The sequence below is a fragment of the Lichenostomus cassidix genome, chromosome 1Ab (genome assembly GCF_008360975.1).
Source record: "Lichenostomus cassidix isolate B80296 chromosome 1Ab, HeHo_3.0, whole genome shotgun sequence".
NCBI classification, from domain to species: Eukaryota; Metazoa; Chordata; class Aves; order Passeriformes; family Meliphagidae; genus Lichenostomus; species Lichenostomus cassidix.
Window position 1 is genome coordinate 1,631,990 of NC_139481.1, and position 16,249 is coordinate 1,648,238.

General features: G+C 42.6%; 1 protein-coding gene across 23 annotated transcripts in view; it reads right to left on the reverse strand.

Moving 5' to 3' along the window:
* Positions 1–16,249, reverse strand: part of CACNA1C (calcium voltage-gated channel subunit alpha1 C) — a 357,538-nt gene that overhangs the window by 87,188 nt on the left and 254,101 nt on the right. For all 23 annotated transcript variants that reach the window (XM_085049353.1, XM_085049355.1, XM_085049346.1 and 20 more), the window contains exons 10-13: positions 10,428–10,518; positions 4,025–4,051; positions 1,903–2,063; positions 908–1,133 (exon numbers count right to left, since the gene is read on the reverse strand). In XM_085049353.1, coding sequence (XP_084905479.1) covers positions 908–1,133; positions 1,903–2,063; positions 4,025–4,051; positions 10,428–10,518 — 505 coding nt within the window. The remainder of the gene's footprint in view (positions 1–907; positions 1,134–1,902; positions 2,064–4,024; positions 4,052–10,427; positions 10,519–16,249) is intronic.

A 16,249-nucleotide genomic window follows, 5' to 3' on the forward strand; every position in this document is an offset into this window, starting at 1 on the left:
GCAATTGTAGGGACATTTTCACAACTGAACATGCAGAAAAAGCACTTTTTCACCACCTCAGCCAAGCCTTTCACAAGGTGCTGCCTGGTGCCACATGGGAAAAGGCAGACTTGTGCTACTTGGGGAAAGCACTTGGACAGATTTGTTTCAAGACCTCTGGGTAAGTCTGGAGCTGATCTCTCCTCCAAATTCCCCTGAAGCTGGAAAAGCCCTGCCAGACCAAGCTGGTGTTTTGGAGGTCCCTGACTCAGCAAGCAGTGAATGTTTATTAGATGTCACTGTGCCTTTATGCAGAGGGAGAGGGGAAAGAATGAAAAGGAAAAAGAGAAGACACTGGAAGCTGGAAAAAGTCTGGTTTCTTCATAAAGCTCCTGCTTCATGCTGAGCTCCCTGGAAGGGGAAGAGCTGGCAGCATCCTTTGCCTAGAGCTGCTGGTGTTGACACAATCCCCCACCCAGGTCACTGCTGAGTCTGCTGGAGCTGGCATGAGCTCCTCAGTCAAATGCTGTTTTGGCTCAGCCTTTCAGGCTCCTCTCTGTCACCAAAAAGCATCAGAGAAGGTCACAAGGCTATCTGCTGTTTTGGTTTCCTTTGTGTTTTGCAGGGAACTGTGAGAGCTGAGCTCCCATTATTGCAGATTTCAGTTTAACACTTCACATGGTGTATCAAGTGTCCCCAGCAGCCTGTGCCAGACTCCTCACCCCTCACATCAGGACAGACACCCAGCCTGGACAGCTCTCCCAGCCTGCCACACACTTCACAAGATGAGGACTGTTGATCTAGCACTCTCTCTACCTCATTAGTGGCAGAAAAAGTGAAAATAAACAGGGATGTGAGCGACTTGTACCTCCACATGCTGTGCATTGAGCAGCAAACCTCCTCCAGTCCCAAAGAAGCAATCAAATACCTTGTGATTTTAAATATTCTCAGGAGTCTGACACATCTCAAGACCGAAATGCCCAGCGGTGACATGATCTTTGTCTCGACCAGGATGGTTTCCAGGATTCCTCCGCACACGATGAAACAGTCAAAGCGGTTGAAGAGAGACACAAAGTATGCCTGCAGACCAAGGCTGTACATCTTCAGCAGCATCTCTGCCGTGAAAAGAGCTAGCAGCACCTTGTTGGCAGTGTCTCGTGGGAAACAGAAAGAAACAGGAGAAGGAAACTTAGTCAAAAGATCATCACAGCTAATCATTGGCCCTTGCTGCTAAGAATGAGGATCAGTTTTAAAAGTTAACTTCATGTGGGTCAAAGAATGAACTGGAACAGCGTGGGCATGTCATTCACAGGAATGTTTTAGCAAGATGCTCACAGCAATTCTCATGTGCTGCACATCCAGCTGCAATGTATTACACAAGACATGCCTTCCTGTGCACAACCTGCCTTCACACCCGTCATCTGCAGGGGAGAGTGGGAATAGAAGAGCTCCTGTGCTACCTACTGTTGCTTAATTAAGCCTTTTCAGCTGCTCTCACCTCCAGAGAGAATTCAGCTGCTCTGCAGACAGAGGAACTTTACAAATCACTCTTCATCACCTCCCTAATAATGAGAATTTATCATAAAGGCCATTTCAGGGGGGAAATCTTGGACAACATGTGGTTCCCAGTAGCTACCCATAAATTGGGAATCCAGTTGCTGCAAATACATATTTAGCACAAGCTCCTGATTTCACTTACTCCCAATGGAACCCTGCTTTGGCTGAAAACAAGGTATTTACATTTTTCCTGTAACTTCTCCCACCACAGGCAGAGAAGTTTATTGTATTATTTAAGATCCACCACAGCCCCAGGTCTGTTTGGAGCTGTGCACTCTCCTCTTACACTGTGTGGTTTAATGCTTCAGCTCTTCTCTCAGCTCCCTTTTCTGACCACAATAAACAGAACCAGCAGCTCCTCCTCACCTTGGACCTCCGTGAGCCAGTCTGGCTGGTTGTAGTGCTCAGAGGCAATGGTGAGGGTGTTGAGAAACACGAGGAAAATCACCAGCCAGTAGAAAACATTGGACTTGACAGCAGCACGGCACTTCCTCCTGCAGAATCGATTCCATCGGCGCCAGTAGCGACTGGAAAAATTGAGGAAGAAGTTCTTTTCAGATAGGGATCTTTAGGCTACTGCAACTCTCTGTCAAGAGAGACTCCAGTCTTGATTTATTGCTCAAGAGTGGTTGAGAGGCACTCAAGTTCACCCTGAGAAATACTCTCTCATCTGAGTTGACAGTTGTGAACATCCTTCCTTTAGCTGTAGGAATAAAGTTAGTCCTAAACCAATTTGCAAGATCTTCAAGCAATATCTTAATCTGAGTAAGACATCCACTGCAGACACCCCAAGAGGTTTTTTAGCTCAGTTCTCTCAAAAATAATTATTCTCCTTGTGTTTGATGCCTGTGGCCTGCAATGGGACCTTGCCCAGCCTCAGGGTGGTCAATGGAAATTTCAATGGAAACACACTCACTCTGTCACATGAGCCTTTGGATTGAGTCTTGGGAGAGGTGAGGTCAAATAAAATCCAAAGAACATTTCCAACATTTAGCAACATTCAGGAGCTAGCCTAATACAAGGGCTAGCTCTGAAAAAAATCCCCAAATTTAGGGCACTAAGCATCTCACCTTCATGCCTGGAACTTAGGGTACCATTTGCTAATCAAGAGACTTTTTAAAGTTTGCCTTCCATGAACACATCCCCTTGTGTCACTGATTTCTCAGGGTAATTACTAACCACAGAAGATATTTAAAGCTAATTACACACCTCCTACTCTTCAGAATTTAACTTGCATAGCAACCAGTTTCCAGGCAACACTTGCCACTGTATAATAAATCTAATAGTTTTATATAGATACTACATACATATGTGTGTGTCTGAAGTGACACACATTGTCACAGGGAGAAAGAACTTTTCTGGGCTATTCCTGTCCTGTGTGTGATTTTCAGTGGCAAACTATGGCCATGCTTGAGATCAGGGTTGACACCTACAGGAGCTAAAGCCAGACAATGTGAACGAGAATTTTGCAACAACATTTTAACAGGTAGTTAAATGTTAAATAAAATAAATAAATCTAGGGTGTTTTATCTATGCAATTTATAAAGGAACCCAGTTGAACTCTCACAAACACTTCATAAGGGTTGTGTGTTTTGCTGTGGATTTGGGACAAGAAAGAATCTTCCCAAATTCCAGAATGGGCTCCACACTTAGGCATTAATGTTGTCATTAAATTATTTGCTATCTTATTAAGTTATTTCCCACCTCACACACTTTTGAGATGCACATGACAATGTAGGGTGTTTTCTGTGTTTATATCTACAATCTTTACATGGAAATGTCACACATGTGCATCCCTAAATTTTACATTACTGTTCACTGCTTAGCTAAGCTGGAGGACAGTTAGTCACCTGTTCAGTTATTCTGAAAATTCATTTAGTATTTTATATTTTATATATTATTTGCATTCAGGGCTGTGGAGGCAGCTGAGCTCCTACCAAAGGGGCAGAAATGGGCTTAACAACCAAATTCCATGAGTTCAGTCAGCCTCTCAATGAAAACCCACAAATTTGGGGCTGCTTCACTTCTCCAGAAGTTTTAAGTCAACAGAAAACCAAATACCGCCAGAGAAGCTCCCCAAGTCCCAGGGTGAACAGGAGAATTTCACAAATAAGATATAAACTTCATCAGCTGAAATATTTACAACCAAACCAAACAAAGCAGTGCAGCAAAGAGAGCCTTGAGCTGACAGGGTTGATGTTGATGGATGCAGAATAATCATGTGGTTGAACTGGCTTTTTATTTCTGATTTTATGTTTGATGGTTTGAGGCACATAGGTAGCACAGAGAGGTACTTCAGTAGTCAGTAGTTCCTGCACCTTATTTCAGTATGAAACTAAGAAAAACAGTCTTGATTTATGACTAAAATCTGACATATTTATCAGGATCTCCTACAATCACCAACACATCCCAGAGATCTGGTGCAAACCGCTCCAGAAAAGAACAAAAACAGTAGAAAGGAGGAAATACAAAAGTCAGTTTTACTCACCTAAATTTTGATTTTGAGATCCGATGCCTGAAAGACAAGAATTGCCATTAGAGTCTCTGAAGATTTCCCATACCTCCCAGGCTTTTGTGAAAATTGCAATAGAAAGAAACAAAGTTAAGCTCAATGCATTTTTCAATCTGCTCTTTTCCCCTTGAACCTGCTGTAAGTCAGTGGAGGCACTGGTCATGGCTGGAATTCCCCAATATCCAAATCTTGTGTTTTGGGACTCATGAAGCAGAAGTCATGCCATGGTGGGATTCCAACACCTACAGATAATGGTGAACTAGATTTTTCTCTTGGCTGAAAGGCTGGCCTAATGCTAGGGGCATTCTGCAATTGCTACTAAATTTATTTTTCAAGTATGACTATTTAAAAAACATTTCAGTCACTTTTTCTTATATTAAAATATGTGTGACTTCATACAGACAGACTTGTTGCTTTCACACATCACCATTCACTCCAGGATATATAAACACATTGTGAAACAATAATGGTGAAAATAATGCTTTCCTTTTTTTTTTCCTTTCCCCAGCAACTGAAGGATGAATAGTGCACAGCAAAGATTTTCAAACTTAGATACTAACATTTATGTGTCTTGGCTATCTGTAAATTGGTTTGCATTCAAACAGGTTTGTACACTAACAGACTCTGTTGCTATCAATAAAATTTTGAGATTTAAGCACTCCTGAAAATATGACCATATTCCCACTATGTATGTGTTGAAATATCTAATTCCGTTTGGATTTATTTGGATTTATTCACCTAAATAATCCTAAATAATCTCATTAATCTTCTATGAGAAGTCACAGGCAAACCCAGAAATAAGCCCTAGTTCTTTAACCACTACTCTGCTCTGCCTGACAAGCATACTGTAAGGCTTTGACCACCTTGGCTGTTTTTGGTTTATCCATAAAGGTGCACAGAGAGAAATAAACCTCTGTGGATACAATGACATGAGTCAGGGGTGATTTAGGAAGCTGCAAAATCTACTACCAACACCAGCAGAAATGAGAATCTGGGGAATGACTAGGAAAAAAAAGCATTTCTGCTGGGGTGAAGCATTCCTTAAGGTTCCCTCTGCGAGGGGAAAGTGAGTCATTGTTGACAACATTCAGCAGAGGTCTGGAAATTGGATTCACTCTTAGTAGAGATGGGAGAATGGAATTCTCCAAGCATCTAACACTACTCACTGCAGCAGCCTTGCAATGGTCCTGTCCCTGCTGGAGGACATCAGGAACTGACAAGTGATCAGTGACAGGTCAGCTTCCTTATGTGGGAGAGATTTTAGTCAGAGGAACCTTTCACCAGCAGATGTGCCAAGCCATAAAAAAAAAAACCTTTTCACCAAATGCATAATTCCTGTTCTGTCACAGGCAGCTTGTCCAGGCCACACCCTGGGCAGCAGTGTCATTACAGACACATGCAAAACTCTTGAGAAAATAGAAATAATGCTAAATTATGCTGCAGAGACCAAGCAAGCTCCAGCAAGGCTGCCAAGTGAAGCACCTACAAAGCACATCCTGAATGTTAAAACCATCCCAACGTCTCACTGAGAATTCTGCCTTGAGAAGCACTACCTACAAACTGCAATGGAGCAGATTTACAGGCAACAGGAAAGAAGGCTTAAAGATGGGAAGTGAAAAGATGGAAAAATCACAACGAAGCAGAAAGCTGAGCTCTGGGAAGGAGGTGGTGAGGATTTTGATAGGAAAAGTTTGGCAGGGGCAGAAGGGGAGAGAGAGAGAGGTGGAAGGGGAAGGATAAGGAGTGTGAAATCCCCTGGTGACCTCTCTGGTTAATGGTTTCCCAGTGAGGCAGCACTGGAATCTTTTATTTATTTAAGCAAGAGAGCTGCAGCAGGTGTAGTACTCATCATGCATGTGATAATTATATCTTTGGAGCATTGTGAGCAGTAGCCAAGTGCATTCAGTGCTCCCACAGGTTACCTACAGCCTTCATCTCCCTCCCTCCACCTTGCCTTCCTGCTATGGCAGAAGGCTTTATCACATGTGGGTGTGCTATATATATAGAACAGGACAAGGAAGGAGGATTAGATTTATATTTAGAGGTAGAATCAGAGAGTGAAATGGAATTTTGGAAATAAACTGTATAATAAATGTTTCTAGAAACATGCACGAATCTGAAACACGTTTTTCAAATGACTCTTATGATTAAGATTTTTTTTTTTTCCAGAACTTGGGTTACCAATGTCACATGAAAATGTTTTTATGGCATCACTAGGAGCTGTCAAATAGCCTGGATTTAGAGCCTTGCCACAGTGTCTGTGACATTCCAAACTGGCACTTAATGGGCTCAGAGTGGAGCAGATTCTCTGCTGAGTTTAAACATGGATCTCTTGCATATCCTGGGAGGTTTATCCTGGGAGAAAGAGAGTGTCCAATTTGTGTCCAACTCTGGAACGACTTGAGAAACTCTTGTTTTTAAAATTCTATTCCACTGCTCACAGAATTTTCAGGACACACTGTTTTCAGTGGGAAAGCCAGTGTAGGTTGTTCATTTTGGTTTATCCTGTTTTATTGTTTGAACTGTCTTTGGTGGAAAAGCAATTGAACTGTCCCCCATATGTATGGAAATCCTGGCCAAGGCGAAAATGCCAAGTGGGTTATTGTTTCAATGAAAGCAGACAATTTTAAGCTCTCTTTCCCTTTGAGCTCAAGTGCTTCACTTTTCTATTGAGGCTCCATGGAGCATTACTTTCCACAAAGGTCTTTTTTTAGCTAATGCATATGGATCAAAGCAAGCTCTATTGTGGCACTCCAGATCTGTTTGGTTGTATTAGAAAATTAACATTCTGCTTGTATTGGAAGATTATAGATGCTGCCACCCTGCACAGAGCAGATTACTGCTGAGCACTGGTGTCCTCAGGAATCTGAGGCTGGCACAGCAGGAACCACAGAGGCTCAGGGAAATCACTCACTGCTGGGAAGCCCTGGGTGTGAGGAGATCCTGGAAATAAAACCCCACTGCTCCTGGTTCTGCAGCAGTGCTGCAGAGGAAATTTCTGCTGCAGAGGAAATTTCTTTGTACCCTGAGGCAACAGGTTAGGAAAGCTGTGACATCAAAATAAGTTCAATTTCCAGATGTTGTCCTTGAGGATAAAAGCTGTTGTGCTCCTACTGCAGGACAGATGTCAGCTCAGCACAAGGCAATACCATGACAGAAATAATACACTGTGGAAGTTTTGGGATGCTTTTTAATGTCCTGAAAAACCATTTTCAGATTCAGATGCCTGATAAAGTGAATACCCTTAGGAAGGGAATTCACTGTGCTGTGCCACAGCATTCCTGTTGCCAGCAGAATTACACTAGGAATTAATATGAATGAAATTAGTTTTTTGTTTGTTTTGTTATAGTTCTAATGAATTGGATTTACACAACAAGCAAAGAGAGATGAGATGTTAGATTCCTCCTGAAACTCCTGCTGGTTTGCAGGCTGGCATTGCTCCAGACAGGACAGCTGATGGAGGCAGCTCCTAGAGTATGGATACTAGAGAAAGAAAAGCTTCTCTGAGACAATTCATCAGCAGCAAATAGTTTGTGTTTGAGAGGTTCTCTCCTGATCTCACACAGCATATGTCTCTGTGGAGCTGAGAAAGGCTGTCAGGGAAGATCTCCTTTTCCAAAAGGCACGTTTGAGCCTGGCTTCCCAAGCAGATCTTTCTGTCATTCACAGACCCAACCTTTCAAAACTCTACAGCTTTTTAAAAAGAATCGAAAGAATAGCAAGTAATTCTAAGTTGCCTTCAATGAAAAAGCTTTTTCTTTCAGTCTCCTGGGCACTCCTTTCTCTTTACCATCAGTGCATTTTGATGGCAAGCTCAGCCTGTAACTGCAGTGGTGGTGCTGGGATAGTTAAATGCCCGAGGCAGCCTGATGCCAATAAATAAATTAATATATTGCCTTTGACTTGAAAGCCCTGTGCTGCTTCAGTCATGTCTGGCTGCAGCCTCTGCCCTCTGGGAAAAGGGGTGTTTGTAGCAAAGCAATGGGGACTCTTGGCCACAGGGTGATTTTAGAATGATGCTAAAAATATTGAGACTCACCTGCAATAGATGAAACTCAACAATCGAACAAAAATCCTGGCTAACCATTTCAACTGCAAAACCAGAGGGCAGTGACTGCTCAGAAGCCCAGGACTAATCTTCAACTAGAGTAAATCAGGATGACATGACTGTAATTATTAATGCTCACAGAAAATCTCTAGTACTTGATGAGGAACTTTTTCAAAAAGCTCAAGTGACTCCCCAGATGAATTTTCACTATTCTTGAAGACTGGGCCAAATTCTGATTCTTAGGTTGCAATAAAAGAACACACTCATTCAAATAAATCCTTGTTTACATTTTGTATGTTCCAGAAGGAATATTGGCCCATGGAGGGTTTAAATGAGGACTTGGTAAAAAGAAAAATGCTCAATACTTCTTGAAACCATGAAAGCTGTTTTCTCTGTCTGCCCAAGTGTGTGATACAGCAACAAAAGAAACCAGAAAGGACCCTAAGCCTCAGAATCAAAGGCAGGTCTGAATTGGAATTTGCCAATTTGCAAACTGGAATCTGCAGATCCACAAGTTTGAATCAAACATTTTACAAAAGCAGGAAGCGTTGGCAAAATTTGTATCTCACTCCAGAATTTCATATTCAATGAAACAGCCATTCATTTTCAGGGGGGAAAGAGCCTATCCATCTCTTGGAGATGAAAAGCAATCTGAGGGAAGCCTTGAGGATCTCAACTGTCCTTGGGTAAGGAGCAAAAAAACCTTTCTCAATAAAGACTTCAATTTGCCTACTATACATCACCCCTTTCCAAACGAACTGCAAAGTGGCAAGGAAACTGTTTATCTCTCTGAATCTTGCATGTCCTGCTCTGGTGAAACTTTGGGCTCTGTTTGAACATTTACAACAGGAGGAGAAGAAATGAAGCTCCCTTTTCCTGTAATTTTCCAATGCCTTCTTCCCTAAAATACATTGGACTTAGCCATCCCTTCTCCTAATGCCAAATCAGGGCACTGCCATCCTCCTGTGAGCACGCTGGGCTATTTTAAGGAAACTCCATTCCAAGTCATGATTACGTTTAGAGTTGGGTTTAACTTCAGCTCTGCTGGCCACATTCCAGCTCAGATAATTATGTTCTGGTTGCCAAAATTCCCAGTGCAGTTTCAGTGCAAAGCAAGCTGTCCCTCACACAACCCCTAACCACTTGTGCCTGTTGTTTTTAAGCACCTGTCACACTTCACCCTGAAGGTGGCTGAACTCCATTGCTGTGAAAACAATCCCTGCATTTAGTTCATAAAGTGCTTTAGCATCCGTTGGGATTGAGAACATTAAATGAATGCAAGCTGTAATATTAAAAATATATGAAACCTCAGAGTAACTCTTGACATTCTTTTTGGCACTGCCTCCACCCCGTGAGGGACTTTGCTTCTCTGACATGTTTTGGAGAAGCAACAAAGCACAGAGAGCCCAGGAAGCTCCTGGAAAGCAATGATAACTTAGTGACCCAGGCAGGGGAGGTTCCACAAGGAATGCTGTGCTGCTCAGCCTCACACTAACAAACAGGGATGGCCTTGGTGGAGATGGGAAGGTTGGGGTCAGTTTTGGTTGCCACTTTGGAGAGAATAATGTATTGTCCCACAGCATAAAGTTCATTATTCTTTAAATATTGCAAAAGGGAATAAAGGACTCTTCTTGCCTATTCTTGCTCTCTGTGAGGCTAAAAACTACACTGTGTATTATGGCATTTCATAACTATCTCACACATTCTTGAGCATCTCCACTAACTACAATGGTGCAGTTTCAAGGAGACATTAATCCCTCCTGATTTTTGCATTTCTTTGTCACTACAGTACTCCGTTCAGCATTTGAAGGGCGTAATTCAGTCCGCAAGATGGGAGTTATCATCAATGTACTTCTATTACAAGACACTGCAAAGTGTACAAGAATCCTCTGCAAAATTAAAATAGACCAGTCATTTCCACTCCTCAGTCTACATATACTGGTTTTAAAAGTCTATCACCAAAGAAGGATTTTAAAATAAGAACGCTGCTATCCACCAGTTGCTCTTTTACCTATCTTGTAAAACCAGATCTGCTTATGCTGGGCATTTTGTGCTTTATTTATATCTGTGTAAAACCAGAGGCTCTTCACTAATGTGAGTTTACATGTTTAAACTAATGTGAGTTTACACATGTTTACACTAATGTGAGTTTACACATGTTTACACTAATGTGAGTTTACATCGCAATTAAGATAACCTGGATTAAGAGATCTCCTGCAGCCTCTCCTTTCACCCTGTAGGGTTTTCCTCCAAGTTAAACCCCTGACATTTGCCCTGCTGTCCCCCAGCCCAGCCCAGCCCAGCCCCTCTCACAGTGTCTGCAGTACTCACGCCAGCCTCGCCCCGCAGTTCTCGCCCTCCATGTCTGCTCCAGGCACGTTGTCAGTGTTCACAGACTCTGTCTCGCTGGTCGGCATGCTCACTGCAAGGGTCAGAGGGGAGAGAAAGAGAGGGATGGCCGTTAGAATCCTCATTCCACTGGGAATCAGGCCATTCCTTCCTGACTGAAGGAATTGGCTCCTTGGAAAGGCTCTCAGCTCCTGAGGATTCAACAGTTTGCAGAGCAAGTCTGGTGCCTCCCTGCCCGGAGCAGGTTGGGCAGGTGGACTTCAGGAACAGAGAAATTACTCAAATGCTAAAGTAAAGGGAAGAAGCAGCTGCTCTCCTCCTTTCAGAGTCAATTCCTGGGAATTTTGTGCATGAGAACCCCTGAAAAGTAAAGAAGCTGACAAAACGCATCAAGAAGCTTTTGTTTTATTCCACAGAACACTTAAAAAAAAAAAATTAAAAAAAGCCTTACCTGCAGCAGCCCAAGCACCTTACTGCCCTCCCCAAGCTTTTGTGCAGTGATTAGAATAGAAATAAAAGGTAATCAGGACTGAGATGCATGCAGATAAACAGCTTCTGTTAGCCTGACAGCAGATGCTCAGGGGGGCATGGGCTTCTTTCAGGGGCTAAAAAGATATCTAAAGGCACTTCCAAAAATATTCTGGATTTCTGCTTTGGAAGCATTATGGTAGAAATGTCCCTTGAAATGGATTATTTTTCCTTCACCCCAACAATTCACACACCTCCAACACACTTCTTGGGAAATCTAAAGTTCTTGTGCTGTGTTCTTAGGACCACATGAAATAAAGGACTCTCTAGCAGTCTTGGCAGAACTATGAAATATTGTACCCTAATGGTGCCTGCTCCTTTAGAAAGACAGATGTTTTAATAACCTTGTCTATTTGGAAAGACAAATCGAGGAATAAGCTGAATTTGTGTTCTGACGGACATAAAACAGTCAAGTAAGCTGTGAGGGAAACCCAACATTCATAATTAAAATTTTTTGTCCAGACTAAGCCCTGCAGGAATAAAGCCAAAAATGCTGATATTTTGCAAGTCATTTTGGAAGACGAGGCAAAACACTTTCAAGACATATTCGAGCTTATTTGCAAATGGAAAAAAAAATTGAAGATATTAGCAAGAAACTGATTTGCAGAGCAGTTTGTTATCCTGAGTGCACAGAGAGGACACTGCACAAGCAACAGACACAGCCAGGCACACACATGCAGGAGAAACCAAATCATAAATACCCAATAAAGCTGCATTATCTGCCAGTCTGCACAGATCAAAACACACAGTGGGGACACAGAGCACAGGGGAACATTACCATGGCTTTCTGTGGAGTGACTAAACCAAGCAAACTTCCCTTTCTTCTCATCAGGCAAACCAGCTGGAGGGCTTCCTTTCACAGACAAGATGGGCAGTGTCAAGTACCAGGAACAAGACATCAACAGAGAACATGCAGCCAGTGACAGGCAAAAGAAAAAAACAAGGAACTCAGCTTACACATGATATCCACTTCTGGCTGAAAACTTCATCACGTGAATTAAAAGTGCAAAATGTAAAACAAAGGTATACAGAGGTAGGAAACATCACTAACAGATCATCAGATGATAATCTCATTTGCTTTCTGTTCTTTTTTTTTTTATATATATCTGGCTCTTGAGAACGTGAAGTCAATGAATTTAAGTTTATGGGTCACATCCCAGAGTGTACCTCATCCTTCCCTGACCTTACTGCTGCAGAAAGTCAAACTCCAGGGAAGTGAGAGGTGCAGTGCAGAGCTACCTGGGCTGAAGAGACCCCATGGATCACTGCTGGCAGCATCTCACAGCACTCATCACCCTGCACTGATGGAAAATGTTCAGGACAATCAAAGGTATTAGGATGAAGTATTAGAGGAGCTGGTCTGGAAGATAAAGGTCAGGACAGAGGGGAAATCAGGGCTGCATTCCCCAATGTTCTTTGCTCTCAGAAGCACCATCACTTCACCTGGCACCTCACAGCACCTTCAGCACCAGGGGACAATCAGGTGTGCAGGGCTGGGAGCTTCATTCAGGCCAGTTAAAAAAATCTGAAAACAGAAGATGCTGCAGAAAAGTTGTCCATAAACTGGGCTGAGTGTGAGAGGAAGCAGACCAAATAGAGCCCAGATGGCTTTCTTATCTGCCTCAGTTCTCAGGGATCCCAAACCCTGTGCCCACAGCCTGGCTCCAGCCTGGAAACAAGGCAGGCATTTTTTGCAGTCTGGGTAATTCATTACTGGAACCATGTCCCAAGAATGCTGGTGGTAAATCCACCACAGGAATGTTTTAATCAGGAAGGGATGTTTTCCCCAAATGGTGGGCTCAAGTCCAGACCAGAGCAGTGTTTAGGACCATGGCATACAGACAATGCCATCTCAATGGCCACTTCCTCCCTGGAATTTTGGGAGATGAGACAAAAGGCAAAAAAGATGCAAAGGAAGATACAAATCATGGTGGCTTTGCTTACATGGGAATCTCCTTTTTTATAGATTTGTCATTGTATGCATAACCCACCATGGTTGGTGAAATCTCCCGTTAGTTACATATTCTCTAGGTAGCATAAAAAGCAATTTTTTTAAAGGGAAGTGAAACAACTTTTTAAAGGCAGGCAAGTATCTCATGGTTTCAACAAAGGGCAAACCAGAAGGACCAAACTGATATTCTCTCTCCAGTTCCTTCTGAAGCCTTTGCACTTCTTACATCTTGCCACAGTGTGGCTCATCACTGAATGTGGACTTTTCCTCCTGGCCAACCTAAATTCCAATTTCACATTACTTACATAGCATTCCTGCAGCAGTTAAAGCACCACCAAAAGCTATACGGCACCTTCCTTAAAAACTAATCTGAAAAATGCTTTGTGTTATGTTAATTCCAGCTCTGAGATGCAACAGACTGAAAAATAAGAGCAATTGCAGTGTGTGACTGCCTGGCCAGATGTGCCAGACCCTTGGAGAGCCTCTGCTCCATGTCAGTGGCACCAAGCACTGACACAGCTCTGCTCCTGCACTAACACATGTCCCTCCTCCAGTGAAATGCCCCATGGGCACGCCATGAATTATTGGATGGCAGATTGCCAGCAGCCACTGAAATGAGAGCTGGCACAAGCAAATATCCTTCTGTGCAGCCCTGAGGTGATTTTCCCTTTGCACACCTGGAGAACAAGATTTGCTTCCCAGTTCAGAAATAGCATTACCACTGTTACATCTTACATTTATGAAATGCTTGTCATCTTGGCAGAGGATGCAATTTTAATATTCAGATTGATTTCCATGAATTATATAATGCTGTCACACTTCTTGCTGAACCTCACTTTAATACTGTGACAATGTAAGGCTCAGAGATGATCATGCCTGGGCAAAGGGTGCCCAGTTCCAGAAACACAGACAAAACCAACTTTACAGATTTTAATGGGACTTTGCAGATCTGGGCATTAATTATAAAATGATATGTTGGAGGTTAATTACTCTGCCTGACTTCACCTCTCTGGTTTAGCTGTTGGAGTTAGACTACAGAGGCAGACAGATTCCTCCAACAGGTTTTCTTCATGCCACTCTGATGTGTCCCTCATTTGCAGGGACAGGATAAAAAAAAGATATATTTGCCTTCCATCCTTGGGTTGGACACCTGACTTGAAACAGCATGATATACAACAGTATGTTCATTCATAGTGAAAGAGCCTGGTAGTGGTTTCCAGATTTTAAAACGCAACAATCCGCTTGACTGACTTTTACAAGATGCTCACCTAGACTCTGATTCCTCCAAACTCCAATTTCTACTGGCATCAAATTTCTTTGCAAAATAAGAGTCCAAATATCCCCTTTTGCCCAGGCTGGCATTTGGGGTCAGAAGGACCTGCAGCCACTTCCCCACAGTTCCACATTTCTGTGTCACCTTGGCCATATGACCAAGCTTTCCTACACACCTGCTCAGTTTCTCTAACAGGGGAGTTGTAATTCTGCTCTCACCTTGCCGAGCTCCCCGAGATGTGCAGATGAAACATTACAATAAGTGCTAAGCACTGTAGTTATTACTGATGCTAATGTCTCCCAAGCGGGGCTCTGCACAACTATAAAGCAAATCTAAAGAGCAAAGTGGTCCTGTGAATTCTCCAGCTGGGAGTTAAGATTTCTTTTCCCATCAAGCACAACAAGAATAAATGGCAATACCCAGGCTGCTTCCTTTAGCAGTGTGTGCATCAAGTGAATGACTTTGTCTCCACTCAAACCCTCCTTCCCCTGGTGCCTTTCATGCCCATCATTCCATGAATGAGTCTATGGGCAGCTGTCAGAATATCAATTGACTCCTGTTTTTTTGGTGGAGAGCTCTCATTTTAATTAATACGTGAATATTGCCGAGCTTTCCTCTTCAGCCTGTTTGGAAAATGCTGCTGCACTCATTCATCTTATTCATTAATTTAAATAAGACACAGCTTTCATTCTGCTCCATGCATGCAGAGCCTTGGGAACAATCAGTGACTATGTTCTTCAATGCAAGCAGCATCCAGAAGGTAAACTGCAGAGGTAAGGCATTGGTTTTCCCTGCATGTCCTGATTTTGTCAGGAAAATATACCAGATGTGACTGGGAAGTTCTTTACTGTTTTCTGCTTTGAAAGGAGTTCTGTGACAGAAAAGCTTTTGCTGGAGAAGAAGAAAGGGAACTTGAGGTAGATGTAGGATCTTGGTGGTTGCATTCCTCCCAAAGTTAGACAGAATGTGTCAATAAACCTAGCACAGTAACAAACACCCAGAAAAACTGTGAAAATACTTGGAAAATTATTTTCCAAGGGCTCAGAGGCCAATACTCATAATGGACAGTATTATACACTATATTACATTAAATATATTTAACAGATACACTTTGCAAAACCTAATTTTGGACTGTGCACAGATGACTGCAACTGTAAGGAGAACAAGCTGGATTCTCACTCTCACCCAAGGTCAGCCACAGAACACAAGGACAGCAACAAAGAGCCATGAAGCGATTGCCAGTTGCATCCACTTGAGTCAAACAGGAAAAGGCTTCTGGTGAAAACATCTTTCCATCAGTGAAAGGCACCAGAGCCACAGTGGGGTGACAAAACCTGTGATTGCAGTGAGCCCAGGCTGGGCATTTCCCTGCACCACAACTGATGCAGTGTGGCATCACTTCACTGAATGGAGCAGCATGGAGAGGAACACTGCCAGTGCTGAGATGGAGTATTGGATCATCAAATGTGTCATTCATAGATAAATTATAGATTTTACAGGATAAATTGCAAAGTATGTATTTTATTTTGCAGTAAATATTTAACTCCTCCTTCTCCCCTTCCAGAGGGTTCCATACATATCATATGTTGTTGAGGGGATATAGCCAAATAAATTTACTACATAAATTTATATCTTAAAAAAGGGGAACAGGAGAGAGATTGAAATGTGTTAATTGTGCAGACCTGTGATTAACAGATCTGTCATGACCACACACAGATTACTGCACACCTATAAATGCATTACCTTGCTACTAATTAATCTTCCTGGGTCTTATTTTACTGTAACAAACTCCTCAGCTAGCCTGAACAGCTGCCATTTCCCTTCTTTTTATAGCAATATTGACAGTAATATGCTGCATTCCATAAATATTTGTTCATTACAGCCAGGGAGTGGAATGCACATTGCACAGAGGACCAAGAACAGGCACAGTCAGACTCCTGGCCCTGCCAAGTGACAGCCTTTGCCAGTCTCACACATGCTCTGCTCTGTATTTCAAGGGAAAACTTAAAGTGTCTCTGCATTTCCCTGCCTGAAGGACAAAGCTTTGCTCTG